Source organism: Chlorocebus sabaeus, chromosome 11 (assembly GCF_047675955.1).
Source record: "Chlorocebus sabaeus isolate Y175 chromosome 11, mChlSab1.0.hap1, whole genome shotgun sequence".
Classification (NCBI taxonomy): domain Eukaryota; kingdom Metazoa; phylum Chordata; class Mammalia; order Primates; family Cercopithecidae; genus Chlorocebus; species Chlorocebus sabaeus.
Genome location: NC_132914.1, coordinates 48,502,300 through 48,525,733, shown reverse-complemented (window position 1 = coordinate 48,525,733; position 23,434 = coordinate 48,502,300). Strand labels below are relative to the sequence as shown.

The following is a 23,434-nucleotide window of genomic DNA, read 5'->3' as shown; positions in this document are numbered from 1 at the left end:
AGGAGCCCAACCTATTAAAGTAGTATCAAATATAGCAGGCCCAGAGCTGAGAGTAAAGTCTATCCCCCACATGAAGCAGTACTGTTTTACTGGAGTTAAAAAGACTAGTCTCTGATTCATCCTCCACCCTATTTCTACACTGATGCACATTACTTTAAAGTGTTGTTTTATTACTAATCTACCTGACATGCTAAGTTTTAAAAAACCTGTTAAATATTCAACTGCTGACATTGAGACGACCATTAAATATACAAAGCCTGCAGGTCTGGAAAGAGGTCTGGGCTAGATACATAAATTCTAGAGATCTAGCTTTTTAGAGTCCTTAAAGCCATGAGACTGGATGAGCTCACAGGGGTAAATAGAAGAAGACTGAGGACTAGCCTCAGGAACACTAAGAGACCGGATGAAGAGGAGGAACAGCAAATGAGACTAAGATGGAGTCACCAGTAAGGATGAAAGAGAACCAAATGATTGAGCTGTCCATGGTAAACTAGTGAAGACAGCATACTGAAGAGAAAAGAATGATCAACCATGTCCAATGCTGTTTACAAGTCAGAAAAAATAAGGACTGAGAAGAGACCATTAGATCTAGCAAGGTGGAGGTCACTGGCAAAGGCAGGTATAAATATATGCCATTTTAAAATCTGTATGATTCACTTTTATCTCATTTCACAATTAAACAAGTTAATACATGTAACACTTGGCATGCATACAATATGTTAATTTTTATAAACTACATCAATACAATATCCAAGTTATAGCAATATTTTACAACTGAGAAAAGTTGTTTTCAATGTTTTTTTAAATATTTTTTATTTTTTTATTTTTGAGACAGGGTCTCGCTCTGTCACCCCGGCTGAAGTGCAGTGGTGCAATGACAGCTCACTGCAGCCTCACCTTCCTGGGCTCAAGCAATCTTCCAGCCTGAGCCTCCTGAGCAGCTAGGATTACAGGTGCACACCACCATGCCCAGCTAATTCATTATTTTTTATTCTGACAGGGTCTCATTATATTACCCCGGCTGGTGTCAAACTCCTGGGCTCAAACAGGCCTCCCAAAGTGCTGGGATTACAGGTGTTGGTCACCATGTCTGGCCTCAATTTTTTAAGCGTATTAAAACTTTCCAACATTTGTCCAAAGTTAGATTGTGATATCCGACTTCATCTTTATATATATATATATATTTTTAAAGATGGAGTCTCACTCTGTCGCCTAGGCTGGAGTGCAGTGGCACGATCTTGGCTCACTGCAACCTCCGCCTCCTGGATTCAAGTGATTCTCCTGCCTCAGCCTCCTGAATAGCTGGGATTACAGCCGCGTGCCACCATGCTCGGGTAATTTTTGTATTTTTAGTAGAGACGGGGTTTCACCATGTTGGTCAGGCTGGTCTCAAACTCCTGACCTCATGATCTGCCCGCCTCAGCCTCCCAAAGTGCTGGGATTGCGCGTGCGAGCCACCACACCTGGCCGACTTCATCTTAATTATTAAAAATAAAATAACCCAAACAGGCCTTTAGAAGGAACATAAGAAATCAATTCTCCACATTAGTTACTATCTACAGAAAGCCTTCCCCTAAACTATTTAGACATCAAATTTCCAGAGACGCTTCTTTTATATGTTATCTCCTTCAAAAATGAGTTATAGTATATAACTACTCATTTATATCCCACATTAAATCTATATCATTATATAGAAAAGAATTAGTCACAACCCAATAATAATTAAGAAATAATAACCAGTAATTTAATATAAGAAAAATCTGTCACTTTTCCTCAAGCATCATAAATACTTTTTTTTTTTTTTTTTGAGACAGAGTCTTGCTCTTGTCACCCAGGCTGAAGTGTAATGGCACAATCTCGGCTCACTGCAACTCCCGCCTCCCGGGTTCAAGCGATTCTCCTGCCTCAGCCCCCCAAGTAGCTGGGATTGTACAGACACCTGCCACTACGCCTGGCTCATTTTTGTATTTTTAGTAGAGACAGGTTTCATTATGTTGGCCAGGCTGGTCTTGAACTCCTGATCTCGTGATCTGCCCACCTCGGCCTCCCAAAGTGCTGGGATTACAGGTGTGAGCCACCGTGCCTGGCCATAAAATACTTCATTTCTAATCTAACTCATAAAACTACACTGTCTGTCCCTAAGCTTACTCCAAAGTCTTCCATTGAACTTAAGAAAATAAATTGTAAAACTAAGGAATTACTTGTAATTAAAATCAAATAATTTATCTTTAATAACAGCACCAGCAAATAAGAGTAAAATTTTCATATAAAACCTAAAAAATCCATGCAGCCACCTCCTTTCACATGTGAATACCACATAAAGATGCAGCTCCAGTTTTGACAACATTGCCATAATCAGGAGAAGAAAATGAGAAATACAGCTTTTCTTCTAGGAGAGCTGCTTCTAAAAATGAGAGATGACTAAAGGTATTCTGGGACTCACAGAAATTGGAAGATAAAATGGGAAAAGTAGAAAGAAAAGGAATCTAGGATGACTCTTTCTTTCCTACTTTTGTCAGGCATTAATATGAAGGTAGATAAATACAAATAAGAACTTTCCTCTACAACAAGAGAACTCTTTTATTTGACCTCCATAAATTATACGGTAGGTAAGTACTGACTCCATAAAGCATATAGAAAGTACCTGGGATAAAAGGGTGCTTTCCCTTTTTAAAAAAAGTCCTTCATTTCCTTAAATCATTAGCAATAACTTTCCCTAAAATTATCTTCTATTTTCACTAGGTATTATATACATGAAACCAGAAATTCTAAAACTTTTCTATTTGCCTGATTTGGTCTGCAGTCTAATTTATAAGACAACTTTATCTTGGTTTATAATATTATAGGTACAGCAACGGCAATGTATCTGAAGACTCAGGGTCTAAAAGTCCCAACTCTTGACCACTAAGTCTTCAAATTTCTGTACTGTGTGCACAGGTGGGTGAATTACAGAAGACTGAGCTGTCTGGATGACCCCCTGAACCTGTACTTGCTCTCTAGGAAGAGGTACAGTTGTCACTAGTGCAGATCCTCTTAATGACAATAGAACAAATATGAATTCAGTTAATAAAATATATATTGTACCTATGCATGTAAGATAGCTGAGTTCTTAACACTGGAAACACATTTCAGAGCTGATTATATTGAATTGCATCATTAACCAAACATCAGGTACCTTCTATTGACCAGAGGCTGAACTAGGGACTGAGAGTACAAACTATAACAACCAGAATAAGAGTTATAATAGAGGAAAATTACAAAGCACTGTACTGTGGGAGCAAAGAAAGGGTGTTACTTCATCTGGGTTTTGAACGATTAACAATTACTTGAGGGCTATGTATGGAGGGGCAGGAGTTAGGGGACTGGAAGGTATTTTAGGCAGACGAACTGACTGTGCAAAAACATGGAGAATCTTTAGCACATGCTATTCTGAAGAGATGGGGCTGAAAACTAACCAAGAAACCAAGAGTCAAAAATTGAGTAAAACACCAACTTTGGACAGCATCTTGAAAGAAAAATAAAATATTTCGAGCAAATGATTGAATCATGAAATTATAATTTATTTCTGTTGAAATCAGAGGCGGTTTCATGGAAATACCACGATAAAATGCTAAACTAAGAAAAGTCCACTCATCATCCCTCAAGGCTCATCTCAGGTTCTACCTCTTCCAAAAAGCTTTCTCAAATATTTCCAGTTAACAGAGATCTCATGCTTTCCTCTGGACTACTCTGGTCCATACCATTCCTCTTGGACTTAAATCACAAAATAAAATCCTGGACTACTTCTCAGGCCCTAAAAGTAAGCTTCCTGCCTCCTTCCCTGTTCTCTTTCTTCACTTTGGGCTCCAAGAATACTGCTTTCCCTGTTCCCCCGACCCTTTTTTATTCTCCAAGAATATTGCTTTCCCTGTTCCCTTGTGTTCTTTGGGACTGAGTTTCACTTCTTCCCAGGCTGAAGTGAAGTGGCCCGATCTCGACTCACTGCAACTTCCGCCCCTGGGTTCAAGCGATTCTCCTACCTCAGCCTCCAGAGTAGCCCGGATTACAGGCATGCGCCACCACGCCTGGCTAATTTTTGTATTTTTAGTAGAGACGGGGTTTCCTCATGTTGGCCAGGCTGGTCTCGAACTCCTGACCTCAGGTGATCCACCCGCCTCGGTCTCCCAAAGTGCCAGGATTACAGGCGTGAGCCACCGCACCCAGCCTCCCTGTTCCCTTTCTTCTTTCACTGAAAGTTCTTTTCTTCTTCCCAAGACTAGATGAAACAAACTCCAGTCTCATCCTCCCTCAAAATGCCTAGGGTCATGAAATTCTGTATAAAATGTATCCAGCCACTGAGAATTGTAAACTCCATTTGTAGCACAAACAACGCCATTCAACTCCCCTCGTACTAACTGACCAAATTCTTGACCAATGGCTTTTGTCAGGCCAAGGATGTGTCCCTAGAATGACCCCAGAACCCCCTTAAAACGCCTGCCTGAGAAAGTTCAATTCTACCAAAAGAATTTACTGTTTGTTCCAGAAAAACTTGACTACAGGCCCCTATCCTCACTTTTCTTACAGCATTTTAGAAAACTTGCTGTTACGAATCCTTTCTCTGTCCCGTCAGATGTAAATATTCTAAAACCTAGAAGTCTTTCTTTGGGCCTGTAAATGTAGTAACCAAGAAAGAAAAGATATGGTCCCTGTCTCCCAGTCTGTGGGAGAGTAGGAGCCTAACTTTGACAAGTGCCAATGAGCAAACAAGATGGCTAATCATAGTGACAATTCCTTCCCTCTCCCAAGCATCTTATGTACTTTTCCTTTAGAACACCCCAATATTTAAAAAACTTTCCATCTGTTGTGTTTCAGTGGAGCTGAGCTCAGTTTATGTTGGAGTTTCTCTCCTATACTGCAGTAATCTGATAAAATCTGTCTTGCTGCCTTCAACAAATGTCCAGCTCTGCTCCTCTCTGACAGTACCCCAATATAGGCATACAGAAATTGAAGAATAAGAATAGACAAAGAGCTGGGTGCAGGGGCTCATGCCTATAATCCCAGCACTTTAGGAGGACAAGGCAGGCAGATCCCTTGAGCCCAGGAGTTCAAGACCAGCCTGGGCAACATGGTAAAATGCAGTCTCTACAAAAAATACAAAAATTAGCCAGGTTTGGCAGTGCACGCCTATAGTCACAGCTATGTGGGAGGCTAAGCTGGGAGGATTGCTTGAGCCCAGGAGGTAGAGGTTGTGGTGAGCTGCGATTGCACCACTGCACTCCAATTCTAGCCAAGGTGACAGAGTAAGAACTGTCTCAAAAAAAAAAAAAGAACCCACAAGTCTTAAGAGTCTAGCTCTAGAGTTACACTTGGAAAACATTAACAAAACCGTCTCCCCACCTTTCAACAACTGAAGCCACTCAGCTAATGGAGAGAACATATGATAGGATTAATTTACATCTCTAAAAGGTAAGGGCCATCATTCCTCAAAGGTTTCTGGCAATTCATGTGATTTAATACAAGCTGTGGGTCTGGCAGGTTGAAAAGGCAAAGAGGCACCAGATTTTGATTTAGCTAGTAGTAGTAGTTCCTATCCCTTATTACTACGGTTCGCCTAACCTCACAAAATGCTCATTACTCACGGTCTCAAAGTCCTGATTCTCTTCCCAGCCCCACTCTCAAACCTGATAATCTGAATATTGAGAGACCTTTCAAAGGAGGAAAGTGAGGAGCTGGTCCCCAGTCTTTTTTGTGGGGGGAGAGGGGGCAGGGTCTCACTCTGTCAACCAGCCTGGAGGGCTCTGGCACAATCTCAGCTCCCTGCAACCTGTCCCCTGCGTTCAAGCGATTCTCCTGCCTCAGCCTCCTGAGTGGCTGGGATGACAGGCGCCCGCCACCACGCCCGACTAATTTTTGTATTTTTAGTACACATGGGCTTTCACCATGTTGGCCAGGCTGGTCTTCAACTCCAGGCCTCATGTGATCCACCCACCTCAGCCTCCGAAAGTGCTAGAATTACAGGTGTAAGCCACTGCACTCAGCCAGAACTTCATACTACTTCTCTGTCCACTGGTTCACTTATATTCTAAAGATTCTGGATTCTAAATTATCAGTCCAAAATCTAAAATAGAGCAAGAACAACTAAAAATAAACAGTAAACAGGCCAGGCGTGGTGGCTCACACCTGTAATCACTTTGGGAGGCCAAGGTGGGTGGATCACCTGAAGTCAGAAGTTCAAGACCAGCCTGGCCAACATGGTGAAACCCCGTCTCTAGTAAAATTACAAAAATTAGCCAGGTGTGGTGGCGTGCGCCTGTAGTCCCAGCTACCCGAACCGCTGGAACCCAGGAGGTGGAGGTGGAAGTTGTAGTGAGCTGAGATCGCGCCACTGCACTCCAGCCTGAGCAACAGAGCGAGACTCTGTCTCAAAAAAAAAAAAAAAAGATCTCATTTAATATATATTATCACTGAACTACGTATCACAGTCGATAGCACTGTTAACTCATGCCTGAATGAAACTTATCTAACACATGTATTTCCTCCATAAGGCACATCACAGCCTTCTTGCACTTAGAACACAAGATAGCACTTTGTACTACACCTGGGAGTCATTTTTAAATAGCAAAATCACCAACAAAAAGGAGAAAAATGCAAAAAATGTAGTTATACTAACCAGACTGCAAAGAGGCCAATTGTTTATACTATGAGAGCTGATGCAAGAAGAAACAGCGTCACCTTGTTTGACTTCAGCTAGGAATACAGGGAATGACTCAAATTTTTTGCCACGTGGCACATGTCCATGAATAACTGCAAAAGTACCATGAGTATTGTTTTTGGAGTTAGAATTTTATCAAGTAGGCAAATTTGCAATTACAGAATCTGTGAATAATAGGAACTCAGGAAGCAAAGGCAGGAGGATCACTGGAGGGCACGAGTTTGAGGCTAAAGAAATATGATCATGCCACTGCACTCCAGCTTAGGCAACAGAATAATACTCGGTTTCCAAAAAAAAAAAAAGGGCCAGTTGCAGTGGCTCATGCATGCCAGCACTGCACTTTGGGAGGCTGAGGTGGTTGGATTATTTGAGCTTAGGAGTTTGAGACCAGCCTGGGCAACACTGCAAAACCCCATCTCTACATAAAAATACAAAAAAATTAGCCGGATGTGATGGTACACACTTGTGGTCCCTGCTACTTGGGGAGCTGAGGTGGGAGAATTGCTTCAACATAGGAGGTCAAGGCTGCAGTAAGCTATGTTCATGCTACTGCATACCAGTCTGGGTGACACAATGAGACCCTATCTCACAAAAAAAAAAAAAAAAAAAGGTTGGCTGTAAAAGTTATTTTTTATTCCTCATCTTATTTGACCTATCAGCCACATTTTACACAGCTGACCATCACTCATGCTGATTTCCAAGATTTGAGTTACTCTTGATTTTCCTCCTACCTCACTGACAATCCCTCTTCAATCTCCCCAAACTCCAAATGCTAAGGAAGCCCAGATCCACTGACTCATCTCTACAATACTTACCCTTCAGTCATCCCATCTAGTCACATGACTTTGATCACACTACACCCACGTTAAAGAGACATCGTTCCACAGTTCTTGGATGCTCTATTTTTCTCTCTGTCCTTTCCTTTGTTCTCTCTTTTCACTGTGGGTAATTTCTACTGGCCTATCTTCAAGTTCACTGATTCTTTTCTTAGCTGTGTCAAGTCTACTAGAAACACGTACTTCACCTGTGTCACCATTTTTTTTTTTTTAGACAAGGCCTCACTCTGACACCTAGGCTGGAGTGCAATGGGGCGATGGTGGCTCACTGCAACCTCTGCCCACTGGGCTCAAGCAATCCTCCCACTTCAGCCTCCTGAGTAGCTGGGACCACATGGTGTGCACCACCATGCCTGGCTTATTTGGTTTTGTAATTTTAGTAGAAATGGAGGCTTGCCATGTTGCCCAGGCTGGTCTTGAACTCTTGAGCTCAAGCAATCTGTCTGCCTCGGCCTCCTAAAGTGCTGGGATTACAGGCATGAGCCACCACACCATTTTTATTTCTGACATTTCCATCTGAATTTTTCATATAGTTTCCAACCCTCTGCTGAAATTCCCCAGCTGTCCATGCATGTTTTCCACCTTTCCCACTGGAGCCTTTAACATATTATCCTTTGTTATTTGAAATTCACTCTCTGATAGTTCCAAGCTGGGTTATTATCCTGAGTCTGGTTCTGTTTATTGTTTTGTTTTTTGACAGTGAGTTTTTTGTGTGCTTTTGGTATGTGTTTTGTAATTTTTGCCTGAATGATAGACATCATGGGTAAGACAGTACAGACTAAAGTAAATAGTATTTATCTTCAGAAATGGGAAAACAAGAGGGTACGCCTCTTCACTAGGGGGTGTGTGTGTAGGTGTAGGGAAGGGGTTGAGTCATCTATTCAACAATTGAGCTGGGTTTGGATTTTGTTGTTGTTTGAATTACCTTAAGAGTACTACCAGCTTCAAATTCCTCTAGCGTGACTTTCTGCTTAGGGTGGGGCTGGTATGTCAGAGGGTTTTTCTCATTGTTCTTGCCACATACTCAGCCTTAGGCTTCATCTGTGCTTCTGCCCCAAAGAGGCTCTCTCCATACTCTTGTCCCTCCCCCAGGGGTAGATTGCTATTGCTTGACTGGACAGCAGCAACAGGGAGGTTCTCTGTTGTCCTGGTCCAGTCTCAGTCTCAGGGAGGCTCTATGTCCCTTGGTTACAGGGGTTGGGGCTTTCTCCCAGTGGCAGAAAAACTCTAACAGTCTAAGCCCTTAACAGTTTCCTGCCATTTCCTCAGGGTTTGTGGGTTTTCTTTTTCTTTTAACTTTTCCCAGACACAATGGAAAACAGGGTTTATCCCCTTTCTCCTAGTGGCTTAAAGATTTTTTTTCCAAAGGAAAAAAAGGTCCAAGTAGGCCTATACCACCTACCAAGGCATTCTCTGGTCTTCCTTGTGTCCCCAGCCCCATTTTTCTCCTAAGCAACTGTTGGAGGTCCTCGGAGAAAAACCTACAAGAGGGTATGAACTGTCTTTGTGTCTGCAGCTCCCAAGGATTCTACATGCTCACGCTTGCCTACGCTTGGACTTTAGCAATTCATTAATTTTCCTGCTAGTATGCAGCCTTGCTTTCTTAATGTGCTCTGCCACAGGTGAGCCACGCCCACACCCCACCTCTATGAGTTTGTTATTATTTTATAGAACATACAACATATTTTTGTTTTAGGGTAAGAGTAACATTCTTTCCAGCTTTCTACATCCTAGGGGGAGTCTGGAAATCATTCCATGATTATAAATACCACCTATATAGCCACAGCTCCTAAATTTAGATTTCTAGTCTGGACCTCTCTCCTGGACCCCAGACTCATGTTTCTAGCTGCCTGCTGGATAAATCTACTTGGACAGTCTGCCCAACAGATTTTAGGGTGGTTCCCATGATCTGCAGCTCCTGGTGTTTGGGACTTTGTCTAAACCTCTCCCCTTGAGAGTGGGAGGGACTTGTGACTTGCTTCTAACCAACCTTATTAGGCAAAGATGATGGGATGTCATGTTTTATCACAAGGAAATGGGATGTCATTCCTTTGATTATATTATGTATAAGACTCTGTCTTGCTAGCAGCCTTGCTCTCACTCTCCTGCTGGACTTGAAGCAGGCTGCCATGCAGTGAACTGCATACAGAGAGGATCACATGGCAGGGAGTTACTGGTGGCCATTAGGAGCTATGGGCAGCCTCCAGCCAAGAACCAACCAAAAAACTGAAGCACTCAGTCCTAAAGCCACAATGAAATGAATTCTGCCAACAAACTAAGTGAGCCTGGAAGTAGATTCTTCTCTAGTCTAGCCTCCTGCTAAGAATTCAGCCCTAGCCAATGCCTCAATTGCAGTTTGGTGTGAGACCCCAAAGCAAAGAACCCACTTAAGATATGCCTGACCCCACAAAAACTGTGAGATAATAAATGTGTGTTGTTTTAAGCTATTAGCTTTGTGGTGATTTGTTCTGCAGCACAGAAAACCAATACAGATACCAGTACAGACATAACATGCCTAAAAACCAAATTCCTGATTGCCAACATTCCCCCAAAAAGAAAATGGAAAACATCCTCCAGTGTTGTCAATAAATGGCAATTATATATATACATGTGTGTGCGCATATATATGTTTTTTATATATATATATATATATTTTTTTTTTTTGAGACAGGGTGGGTCTACACTATGTTGCCCAGGCTGGTCTGGAACTCCTGGGCTCAAGCAGTCCTCCCACCTGAGCCTCTCAAGCAGATGGGATTACACGCATGCACTACCATGCCCAGCTCAAGTTATTTCATTCTTACAGTTGCTCAAACCAAAACTGTGACATCAATCTTGGCTCCTTCCTTTACTTAAAACTCCACATCCAATCCAAAAGCAAATACTATTGGCTTTACAACCAATATATATCCAGAATCTTAACTTTGTCTCATCACTACCACAGCTACCACATTGGTCCAAGCCATTGTCATCTCCCATGTACATTACTGTAATGCCTTCTAACTGGTTTTCCTGTTTCTACTCCACAAAACAGTCTGAGGGATTCTTTTAAGATATGCCAGATAATGTTTCTACTCAAAACACTCTAAAGGTTCCCCATGTTACCCAGATTAAAACACAACAATATTACAGTGGCAAATGCCCTGCATTATCTGGCACTCTCCCCTCTTCGCACCCCAACCCTCTCTGCGTCATCCTCTATCAGTCCCTCTCCCAACACACTGGCCACCTCGGTGTTCCTTAACCGTATCAAGCACATATTAGTCTCACAGTTTTATAACTGTTGGTCCATATAATTGAACAGGTATTTCCTCAGACATATGTCTCTGACTACCTTGTATAAAAAGAGAAATCCCCTGTCCTCCACCACTAACTCCCTCTCTCTCCTATCCTGCTTTGTCTCCATGGCACATATTACCAACTGATATGTTTTGTTGCTCGTCTCTCCAAAATTAGAATATAAGTTCCAGGAGAGCTGAGACTTTTGTTCACTGCTATATCCCCAGTTTATACTGAATTATTGTAAAATACTGTTTCCTTTACGTAATTTTTTTTTTTTTTTTTGAGACAGGATCACGCTCTGTTACCCAGCCTGGAGTGCAATGGTGCAATCACAGCTCACTGGGGTTCAAGTGGTCCTCTCACTTCTGCCTCCTGAGTAGTTAGAAATACAGACAAACGCCTCCACACCTGGCTAACTTTTTAAATTTTTTAGTAGAGACAGAGTCTCATTATGTTGCCCAGGCTGGTCTCAAACTCCTGGGCTCAAGTGATCCTCAGTATCCCAAAGTGCTGGGATTATAGGTGTGAGCCATCGTGGCCAGCCATTTTTTTTTTTTTTTTTTTTTTTGAGAGAGTCTCACTCTGTCACCCAGTCTGGAGTGCAGTGGTATGATCTCAGCTCACTGCAACCTCCCTGGTTCAAGCAGTTCTCTGCCTCTCGAGTAGCTGGGATTAAAGGTGCATGCTACCATGCGCAGCTGATTTTTGTATTTTTAGTAGAGATGGGGTTTCACCATTTGGGCCAGGCTGATCCTGACCTCGTGATCTACCCGCCTCAGCCTCCCAAAGTGCCGGGATTACAGGCGTGAGCCACTGCGCCCGGCCTGCCAGCCATATTATTTTTAAAAATCACTATAAAATGATTTACTACCTAGAAATGTATTTATTTCACCTCACCGTAAATATGCTTCTGAGGAAATTTGGAGAAGAGTCACATCTAACCAAAATAACTGAAATATATATATAAGTAAGACAACTGAATTAGAACATTTCTGTAAGGGGCTCTATTAACAGAAATATAATCAAAGAAAGACTCCACCTTATTTTTCTAGCACCATTTGGAGAAGACACTGCTATTCTTCACAGATATAGCCAAATAATGCAGAAGGATATATCAAGCTTAAAGGATTAACCCTTTGGGTCACTGGTTTTCAAACCTTTTGGTCACAAATCCTTTCAACATTCTTAAAACTTACTGAGGACCCCCCAAAATTATTTGAGTTATATTTATTAATACTTACTATAGGCCGGGCGCGGTGGCTCAAGCCTGTAATCCCAGCACTTTGGGAGGCCGAGACGGGCGGATCACGAGGTCAGGAGATCGAGACCATCCTGGCTATCATGGTGAAACCCCGTCTCTACTAAAAAATACAAAAAACTAGCCAGGCGAGGTGGCGGGCGCCTGTAGTCCCAGCTACTCGGGAGGCTGAGGCAGGAGAATGGCGTAAACCCAGGAGGCGGAGCTTGCAGTGAGCTGAGATCCGGCCACTGCACTCCAGCCTGGGCGACAGAGCGAGACTCCGTCTCCAAAAAAAAAAAAAAACTTACTATATTTAAAATTAAATTTTAAAAAGTTAACAGTTCATTTCAAAATACAATAACAAATCCATTACATGTTACCATACCTATTTCCATTAATACATTTTCAAAAAAAAATTAGTGAGAGAAATGGCATTGTTTTACATTTCCGCAAATTTCCTTAATATCTGGCTTAATAGAAAACAGCTGAAATCAGCCGGGTACAGTGGCTCATGCCTGTAATCCCAGCACTTTGGGAGGCCAAGGTGGGTGGATCACTTGAGGTCAGGAGTTCGAGACCAGCCTGGTCAACATGGCAAAACCCCATCTCTACTAAAAATACAAAAATTAGCTGGCCGTGGTGGTGGGCACCTGTATTCCCAGCTACTCGGGAGGGTGAGGCAGGAGAATCACTTGAACCCAGGACGCAGAGGTTGCAATGAACTGAAATCACACCACTGCACTCCAGCCTGGACAACAGAGCAAGACTCTGTCTCAAAAAACAAACAAACAAACAAACAAAAAAAGAAAAAGAAAACAGTTGAAATATCTTCTGATTCAACATTATGTTATCATACATTGTTTTGGTTGAATTATATGAAGAAAATCCGCCCTCACATAGATATGCAATTAGAAAAGATATGTAGTGTTTTAATAGCCTTTTCATTTGCTTGTATTCTTTGATACAACAGCAAAACTCAGCAAGTTATAGTTTCTTAAAGGTTATTTGCTATGTACAGTCTGAACTTTGTGTATTCTGTTAACATTAAAATCCATTAGTCTAATCTTGCACTTTAAATGGCTCTTACACTCATGCATTTTTTTTTTTTTTTTTTTTTGGAGATAGGGTCTCACTCTGTCACCCAAGGCTGGAGTGCAGTGACATGATTATAGCTCACTGCTGCCTTGAACTCCTGGGCTCAAACAATCCTCCTGCTTCAGCCAAGTAGCTGTTACTACAGGTGTTGTAGTGCCACCACACCCAGCTAATTTTTAAAACTTTTTTGGCCAGGCGCGGTGGCTCACGCCTGTAATCCCAGCACTTTGGGAGGCTGAGGTGGGTGGATCACCTGAGGTCAGGAGTAGTTTGAGACCAGCCTGACCAACATGGTGAGTCCCTGTCTCTACCAAAAATACAAAAAATTAGCTGGGTGTGGTGGCAGGCACCTATAATCCCAGCTACTCAGAAGGCTGAGGCAGGCGAATCGCTTGAACCCGCGAGGCAGAGGTTGTAGTTACCCGAGACCGTGCCACTCCATTCCAGCCTAGGCAACAGAGCGAGACTCCATCTCGAAAACCAAAACCAAAGGAAACAACTCTAAATACGGTTAGGCTTCTTTATTCATGGGTTCTGCATCCATGAGTTTCACATCCGTGGAGTCAACCAACCACAGATTGAAAATATTCAGGAAAAAAAATTTCTCTATACCGAACATGTAGAGACTTTTTTTCTTGTCATACAGTATAACTACTGACATAGCATTTACATAGTATTACGTATTAAAAGTAATCTAGAAATGATTTAAAGTATACAGGAAAATATGTAGGTTATATACAAACACTATGCCATTTTCTATCGGGGCTTTAAGCATCACAGATTTTGGTATCTGTGGGAGGTCCTGGAACCAATCTCCCACAGATACTGAGGGATGACTATATACTTAGTTTAAAAGAAAATAAAACCAAATGATCTTGACAAGATATTTAAAGGCCACCTTCTTTTCCTATATTTTAACATTTTATACAGTCTTTTTTTGCTTGGTTTTCTACTGTATTTTTTATTTAATTTTATGATATGGAGTCTCGCTCTGTTGCCCAGGCTGGAGTGCAGTGGCATGGTCTGTGCTCACTGCAACCTCCACCTCCCAGGCTCAAGTGATTCTCCTACCTCAGCCTCCTGAGTAGCTGGAATTATAGGCAACCGCCACTGCGCCTGGCTAATTTTTGTATTTTTATTAGAGACAGGGTTTCACCACGTTGGTCAGGCTAGTCTCAAACTCCTGTCCTCATGATCTGCCCACCTTGGCCTCCCAAAGTGCTAGGATTACAGGCGTGAGCCACTGCGCCTGGCCTTTCCTTTTTTTTTTTTTTTAAACATTAATGCTGGGTGTGGTGGCTCATACTTGTAATCACAGCATTTTGGGAGGCCAAGGTGGGTGGATTACCTGAGATCAGGAGTTTGAGAACAGCCTGGCCAACATGGTAAAACCCCATCTCTACTAAAAATACAAAAAATAGCCAGGTGTGGTGGCAGATGCCTGTAGTCCCAGCTACTTGGGAGGCTGAGGTAGGAGAACTGCTTGAATCCAGGAGGCGGAGGTTTCAGTAAGCCGAGATTGTGCCATTGCACTCCAGCCTGGGCAACTAGAACAAAAATCTGTCTCAAAAAATAAAAATAAAAAAAATAAAATAAAATAAAAATAAAACACATTAATAATCAGTCTGAAACAAGAGATTAATCTGCATATAAAATATTCCTAACGAGCTCAGTATTTTGGCCGGTCCCTCCCTTACCTGTTGAGCAATATGAGAAATGTGAGCTCCCTGAACTGCTGAACCAGGTTGAGGTGCTGTCTCTGACGTGGTACTCTTGTGGGAATCTTCCATAATCAACTACAAGGGAGGAAAAAGTCAGTTAAAATTAAATATGATACAGAATATTTAAAGTATACTATAGAGTCATATAAAAATTGATCATTTGGTTGCCTCATTGGAAAAAAACTGGTAGCAATGGTATAGAGATAGAAAGGCGACTTTGCATATTCTTTAATTTTTTTGAATTTTGGTCCACAAAAACATGTTTAAATGTAATAAAAGGCACATATGAACATAAATTATGATGATTAAATTTTCAAATGTTATCCCATTGAAGAATGATTACACTCTTCCTGTCTATGGATACAAACATATCTGTCTCTAGGGAAGTTTCTAAGTGCACATACAGTTTTTTATATAGAGAATTTACTGAGTAAAAGTTGAACAAATAAATAAAACTATACCTAAGGAGGTTCTAAATAGGTTCTAGAAAACTTAGATAATCAACTTCAGGATATGTAGGCTGGGTAAGAATGAGAATAAATGAGCTATGAGAGATCAAATACGGCAAATAGGGAGAGAACCACTAACAAAGAAGCTGGTAAAAGATTTAGATAGAATTTAATGTTTTTAAAGGTTATCTGGAAAGGCAAAAAAAAAAAAAAAAAAAGAGAGGGTTAGCCAGCAGGCATATGAAAAGATGCTCAATATCACTAACTATTAAGGAAATGCACTGAAAACTACAATGAAATATCACCTCATACATACCCATTAGAATGGGTAATATCAAGATACAGAAAATACCAAGTGTTGGCAAGGATGTGGAGAAACTGGAACCCTTGTACACTACTGTGCTGGTGGGAATGTAAAGTGGTACAGCTATTATGGAAAATGCTATGGCAGTCCCTCAAACAAAAACAGAGCAATTTCACTTGTTGGCGTATATATCCAGAAGAACTGAAAGCAGGGTCTCAGAGTATTTGCACACCTATGTCCAGGGCAGCATTATTATTCACAATAGCCAAAAGGTGGAAGCAACCCAAATATTCATCAGTGGATTAATGGATAAATAAAATAGTGACTGTACATACAATGGAATATTGTTCAGCCTTAGGAAGAAACTCCTGTCACACGCTACAACATGGATGAACCTTGAGCATATTGTGCTAAGTGAAATAACCCAGTCATAAAAACACAAAAACTTTATGATTCCACTAATTTGATGTATCTAGAGTAGCAAACTCCATAGAAACAGGAAGTAGAATGGTGGCTATCAGGGACTAGGGGAAGGAGGAAATGGAGAGTTGCTGTTTAATGGGCATGAAAAAGTTCTGGGCTGGGTGTGGTGGCTCAAGGCCATAATCCTAGCACTTTGGAAGGCCAAGGCAGGTGGACTGCCTGAGCTGAGGAGTTCAAGACCAGCGTGGGCAACATGGTTTCTACTAAAATACAAAAAAAATTAGCCAGGGGTGGTAGCAGGTGCCTGTGATCCCAGCTACTTGGGAGGCTAAGGCACAAGAATTGCTTGAACCTGGGAGGCGGAGGTTGCAGTGAGTGGGATTGTGCCACTGCAATGCAGCCTGAGTGACAGAGGGAGACTCTCAAAAAAAAAAAAAAAAAAAGCTCTGGACATTGGTTGTACACACTATGAATGTACTTAACACTATAGAACTATATGTTTAAAAATGGTTAATATGGCCAAGTGCGGAGACTCACGCCTGTCATCTCAGCACTTTGGAAGGCCAAGGTAGACGGATCACGAGGTCAAGAGATCAAGACCATCCTGGCCAACATGGTGAAACCTCGGCTCTACTAAAAATACAAAAATTAGCTGGGCGTGGTGGTGTGCACATGTAGTCCTAGCTACTCAGGAGGCTGAGGCAGGAGAATCGCTTGGGGAGGCAGAGGTTGCAGTGAGCCGAGATCGTACCACTGCACTCCAGCCTAGTGACAGAGCAAGACTCTGTCTCAAAAAAAAAAAAAAAAAAAAAGGTTAATATGGCCAGGTTTGGTGGCTCACGCCTATAATCCCAACACATTGGGAAACTGAGGTCCAAGAATCACATGAGCCCAGGAGAGACCAGACCTGGCAACATAGTGAGAACCTGTCTCTACAAAAAATAAAAAATTAGCTGGGCATGGTAGTATGCTCCTGTAGTCTCAGCTACTCAGGAGGCTGAGGCGAGAAGATTGCTTCAGCCCAGGAGTCAAGGTTGCAGTGAACTGAGATCACACTACCGCACTCCAGCTTTGTCTCAAAAAAAAAGATAGTAAATTCTGTTACGTGTATTCTTCCACAATTAGAGAGAGAGGGCAACTAGGTAGCTGCCCCTTGGCTTCACTGAATTAGTAACTGTGGCATTTAAGCCTACATATTTTCTTCTTCCTTTTTTCTAAGTCAGAAAACTTTTTTTTTTTTTTGAGACAGGGTCTCGCTCCACTGCCCAGGCTGGAGTGTAATGGTCCAATCTCAGCTCACTGCAGCCTTGACCTCCCAGGCTCAACCCATCCTTCCACCTCAGCCTCCTGAGGAGCTAGGACTACAGGTGCATACCACCATGCCTGATTAATTTTGGGGGGGTCTTTTCTGTACAGATGGGGTTTTGCCATGTTGCCCAGGCTGGTCTTGAATGCCTAGGCTCAAGTAATTACTGTCTGCCTCGGCCTCCCAAAGTGCTGGGATTACAGGTGTAAGCCACCATGCCCAGCCCAAATTCATTTTTAACAACTGAATCGAAGCTATTGTTTTTAGTCATTGGAAAAGGCAAGAAATCGCTTCAAACAGAAAGTAGTTTAAATTTTTTTCCCTCAAATACATCACTAGTCTTTTTCTTCTTACACGGAAAATACACAATAGAAAGAAAACAGGATGACAGATATTAATCACAATATTGTCTAATTTCTTGTAGTCTTCTATTTCCACAACTTTACTTAAAATCATAACCATATTACATGTACTACTTTGTATCCTCACATTTTGTATCCTGTTTTCATTTATCATACATATCTTCTAGGTTTTAAATAGAAACATATTTAAAGGCTACATAGGCCGGGCAGCGTGGCTCATGCCTGTAATCCCAGCACCTTGGGAGGCCGAGGTGGGCAGATCATCTGAGGTCAGGAGTTTGAGATCAGTCTGGCCAGCACGGGGAAACCCCATCTATACTAAAAATACAAAAAATTAGCTGGGTGTGGTGGCACATGTCTGTAATCCCAGCTACTCAACAGGAGAATCGCTTGAACCCAGGAGGCAGAGGTTGCAGTAAGCTGGGATTGTGCCACTGCCCTCCAGCCTGGGCAACAGAGCCAGACTCCATCTCAAAAATAAATAAATAAATAAGTAAGTAAGTAAGTAAAGACTACATAATACAGCATCCAGGGAATGTGCATAAATTGTATTTTTTTTTTTTTTACCAAAACAATACTGTCATAAACATCTCTGGTGCATAAACCTTTTTCTGTAGTTAAGATTTTTTTCTGTAGTTCCAAAAGAGAATTACTTAATGTAAGGGAATTACGTAGGAAATATTTAAAGTGTTCTGAATGAATATAGTTTATCAAAAGCATGTAAGGAAGCAATAGAAATAATTAATTTGATAGGCAAAAAATGTACATGGTTTCATATTTCTTTAATTCTCCATTAGTTGTGTGAGTTATCTGGTCATATCATTTGTCCATCCATTACCAGAGTCTTAGTGTTTTCCTCCTCCTTTTTTTTTTTTCTTTTTTTGAGACAGGGTGTTGCTCTGTGACCCTGGCTGGAGTGCAGTGGTGCGATTACAGCTCACGGCAGTCTCAATCTCCTGAGCTCAAGTGATCCTCACACCTCAGCCTCCCAAGTAGCTGGGACCACAGGCACATATCACCATATCCGGCTAATTTTTTAAATTTTTTGTGGAGACAAAGTTTCGGCCTTGAACTCCTGAGCTCAAGCAATCCACCCACCTTGGCCTCCTAAAGTGCTGTGATTACAGGCATCAGTCACACTGGTCAATTCAGTGCTTTTTAATCTACACTAATACAAGGTAATCCCACAGACTAATATACAAACAGAAAAGACAAAATCAGGTACCTTCTGCATAATATCTCTACTAAAAATACCTTTTAAATACTCTACTTCAGAAAATATAAGAATACAGAGCAAAGAAGAAAAAAGAAGATGTAATCCTAAAGCACTGAAACTATAAAAGAGTTTTTATAATCTTGTTAATTACTAGAAATGATACTTTTGTTTTGATCTTGTTAATTACTAGAAATGATACCTTTGTTTTTTCCCTCCGTAACAATATCCTTAAGAATTCCTACTTCTCCATCTTGGACAATGTAGCAAGACCTCGTCTCCATAAAAATTTTTTTTTTAATTAGCAAGGTGTGGTGGCTGTGGTCCCAGATCCTGCAGGAGGTGGGGGTGCTGGAGAGGGGGGCGCCCACTGATACTGGAGGATCACTTGAGCCCAGGAGGTTGAGGTTGCAGTGGGCCATGATCGTGCCACTAACATTCCAGCCTGGGTGACAGCAAGACCCTGTTTCAAAAAAGTAAAATACATTCCTACTTCTATAGAAACTAATATGATCAACAAAAAAACACATAACAGTAAAAGCCACTATAATCAGCAAGTAACATTTTGGACAATAATTATAACCACCTTTCCTACAAAAAAGATAACAGGGTGCACACATAATTCCAGCTACTTAGGAGGCTAAGGCAGGAGGATTGCTTCAGCAACCCCCAGGAGTTCGAGACCAGCCTGGGGAACACAGCAAGAGCCCATCATCTCAATAAAAAAAAAAATAACGTATTTTCCATTATTGCATACATGAAGAATCAACATATCAAATAAAGCTTTTTCCAAAATAAAAACAACTTTATAGTTTCATTTCATAAACAACAGTACATACTATTTTACTGTTATCAGAATATAACCTTTATTTGTTCACTTTTTTTAAGCTATTATTTCTAAAATTGAGGTTAAGATTAACAATGTGTTAAAAACTTGTTCAATACAGACTAAATTTTATGTGTACGAATGCATTTTCTGTAAAAATAAAGTAAGCCCCCAGTTAGCATATATAAGCTTAACAGGAGATAACCCAAAATCAGGCAGAAACCAGGGAGTAGTGAAACACCACTTCAGAAGCACCATCAATGGCAATAGAAGGAACTGAGAAATCTTGGTGGGCTGAGACCTTGCTGACACAGAAAATGTCAGGGAAGGCAGGACACTTTTAAGAAAACTTGTGGCCAAGTGCAGTGGCTCACGCCTGTAATCCCAACACTTTGGGAGGCTGAGGTGGGTGGATCACCTAAGGTGAGGAGTTCAAGACCAGCCTGGCCAACATGGAGAAACCCCGTCTCTACTAAAAAAAAAAAAAAAAAAAAAAAAATTAGCCAGGTATGGTGGCGCATGCCTGTAATTCCAGCTACTCGGGAGACTGAGGCAGGAGAATTGCTTGACCCCGGGAGACAGAGGTTGCAGTGAGGTGAGATTGTGCCAATGCACTACAGCCTGGGCAACAAGAGTGAAACTCCGTCTCCAAAAAAAAAAAAAGAAAAAAAAGAAAAAAAAACTTGCAAACAAACATTATATGCTAGACAATAAACTAAGAACTTTTTAAGCTCAACATCACTGATCATTAGAGAAATGTAAATCAAAACTGTGATGAGATACCATCTCACGTCAGTCAAATGGCGATTACTGGCCTGGTGTGGTGGCTCACACCTGTCATCGCAGCACTTTGGGAGGCCGAGGCGGGCAGATCACTTGAGATCAGGACCTTGAGACCAGACTGGCCAACATAGCTAAACCCCATCTCTACTAAAAATACAAAAACAAGCTGGGCGTGGTGGCGGGCACCTGTAGTCCCAGCTACTTGGAAGGCTGAGGCAGGAGAATCGCCTGAACCCAGGAGGTGGAGAGGTTGTAGTGAACAGAGATCGCACCACTGTACTCCAACCTGGGCAACAGAGCAAGACTCAGTCTCAAGAAAAAAAAAAATCAGCCAGCATCCTGGGCAACTGTGGTCCCAGCTACTTGGGAGGCTGTCCAGGAGGCGGAGGTTGCAGTGAGCCAAGATTGTGCCACTGCACCCTAGCCTGGGCAGTAGAATGAGACTTTGTCTCAAAAAACAAAACAAGGCCAGGCGCGGTGGCTCAAGCCTGTAATCCCAGCACTTTGGGAGGCCGAGACAGGTGGATCACAAGGTCAGGAGATCGAGACCATCCTGGCTAACCCGGTGAAACCCCGTCTCTACTAAAAAATACAAAAAACTAGCCGGGCGAGGTGGCAGGCACCTGTAGTCCCAGCTACTCGGGAGGCTGAGGCAGGAGAATGGCGTGAACCCGGGAGGCGGAGCTTGCAGTGAGCTGAGATCTGGCCACTGCACTCCAGCCTGGGCGACAGAGCGAGACCCCATCTCAAAAAAAAAAAAAAGCAAAAAAAAAAAAAAAAAAAAAAAAAAAAGCCAAGCGTGCTGGTGGGTGCCTGTAGTCCCAGCTGCTAGGACCCGGTAGGCTGAGGTTGCAGTGAGCCGAGATCGCGCCACTGCACTCCAGCCTGGGCGACAGAGCGAGACTCTGTCTCAAAAAAACAAAAACAAAAACAAAAACAAAACAAAAAAAATGGCAATTAAAAAGTCAACAACAGATGTTGGCAAGGTTGTGGAGAATAAGGAATGCTTTTACATTGCTGGTGGGAGTGCGAATTAGTTCAACCATTATGGAAGGCAGGGTAGCAATTTCTCAAAGATCTAGAGGTAGAAATACCATTTGACCCAGCAATACCATCACTGGTATATACCCAAAGGAATATAAATCATTCTGTTATAAAGATACATGCACACATATGTTCACTGCAGCACTATTCACAATAGCAAAGACATGGAATCAACCCATATGTCCATCAATGACAGACTGGATTAAGAACATGTACATATACACCATGGAATACTATGCAGCCATAAAATGGAAAGATATAATGTCCTCTGCAGGGACATGGACTGAGCTGGAAGCTGTAATCCTCAGCAAACTAACAAAGGAACAGAACATCAAACACTGCATGTTCTCACTTATAAGTAGGAGCTGAATGATGAAAACACATGGACACATGGTGGGGGAAGCACACACACTGGGGCCTGTGCAGGAGGGTGCAGCGGGGGGAGGGAGAGCATTAGGAAGAATAGCTAATGGATGCTGTGCTCAATACCTAGGTGATGGGTTGTTCTGTGCAGCAAACCACCATGGCACATGTTTACCTATGTAATAAACCTGTACATCCTGTGCATGTACCCTGGAACTTAAAAGTTGAAAGAAAAAAAAGGCTAAGCGCACTCCAGCCAGGGTAACAAAGTGAGACACCTGTCTCTTAAAAGAGAGAGACAGACAGAAATATATTTAGACAGTTACCTCACCCCAGCTTTAGAAATGGGGCAATTTGGCTGGGCGCATTGGTCACACCTGTAATACCAGAAATTTGGGAGGCCGAGGTGGGTGGACCACTTGAGGTCAGGAGTTCAAGACCAACCTGACCAACACGGTGAAACTCGGTCTCTACTAAAACTACAAAATTAGCCAGGGGTGGTGGCACACACCTGTAATCCCAGCTACTTGGGAGGCTGAGGAAGGAGAATCACTTAAACCCAGGAGGTGGAGGTTGCAGTGAGCTGAGATCACACCACTACACTCCAGCCTGGCAACAAGAGTGAAACTCCATCTCGAAAAAAAAAAAGAAAAAAGGAATGAAGGAATTCAGGCACAACAAAACTTGCAGAAATACAGTCGAGTGTGTTGGCTCATACCTGTAATCCCAGCACTTGGGGAGACAGAGGCGATAAGATCGCTTGAGCTCAGGAGTTTGAGATCTATCTGAGCAACACAGTGAGACGCTACTGTTACAGGACAGGGATCCTGATCCAGACCCCAACAGAGGGTTCTTGGATCTCGCACAAGAAATAATTTAGGGCAAGTCCGCAGTGTGAAGTAAAAGCAAGTTTATTTAAAAAAATAAAGGAATAAAAGAATGGCTACTCCATAGAGCAGCGCTGAGGGCTGCTGGTTGTCCATTTTTATGGTTGTTCATGATATGCTAAACAAGGGGTGGATTTTTCATGCTTCCCCTTTTTAAACCATACAGGGTAACTTCCTGACTTTGCCACGGCATTTGTGAACTGTCATGGCGCTGGTGGGAGTATAGCAATGACGACGACCAGAGGTCACTCTCAGGCCATTTTGGTTTTGGTGGGTTTTGGCTGGCTCCTTTACTGCAACCTGTTGTATCAAGGTCTTTTTTTTTTTTTTTGAGATGTAGTCTCCTCTGTCACCCATGCTGGAGTGCAGTGGAGTGCACTGCACGCTGGAGTGCAGTGGCCGGATCTCAGCTCACTGCAAGCTCCGCCTCCCGGGTTCACGCCATTCTTCTGCCTCAGCCTCCCGAGTAGCTGGGACTACAGATGCCACCACCATGCCCAGCTAGTTTTTTGTATCTTTTAGTAAAGACGGGGTTTCACCATGTTAGCCAGGATGGTCTCGATCTCCCGACCTCGTGATCTGCCCGTCTCGGCCTCCCAAAGTGCTGGG

General features: G+C 42.3%; 1 protein-coding gene across 24 annotated transcripts in view; it reads right to left on the bottom strand.

The window, feature by feature from the left end:
• ATF1 (activating transcription factor 1) overlaps positions 1–23,434 on the bottom strand; it is a 57,981-nt gene that overhangs the window by 25,671 nt on the left and 8,876 nt on the right. For 11 of the 24 annotated variants that reach the window (XM_008003234.3, XM_073020743.1, XM_073020745.1 and 8 more), the window contains one exon: positions 14,842–14,940. In XM_008003234.3, coding sequence (XP_008001425.1) covers positions 14,842–14,934 — 93 coding nt within the window. In that variant the 5' untranslated portion in view covers positions 14,935–14,940. Of the gene's footprint in view, positions 1–6,649; positions 6,784–14,841; positions 14,941–19,124; positions 19,386–23,434 lie in introns of those variants that run through there. The other 13 variants (XR_012094493.1, XM_073020731.1, XM_073020726.1 and 10 more) reach the window with 3 other exon arrangements.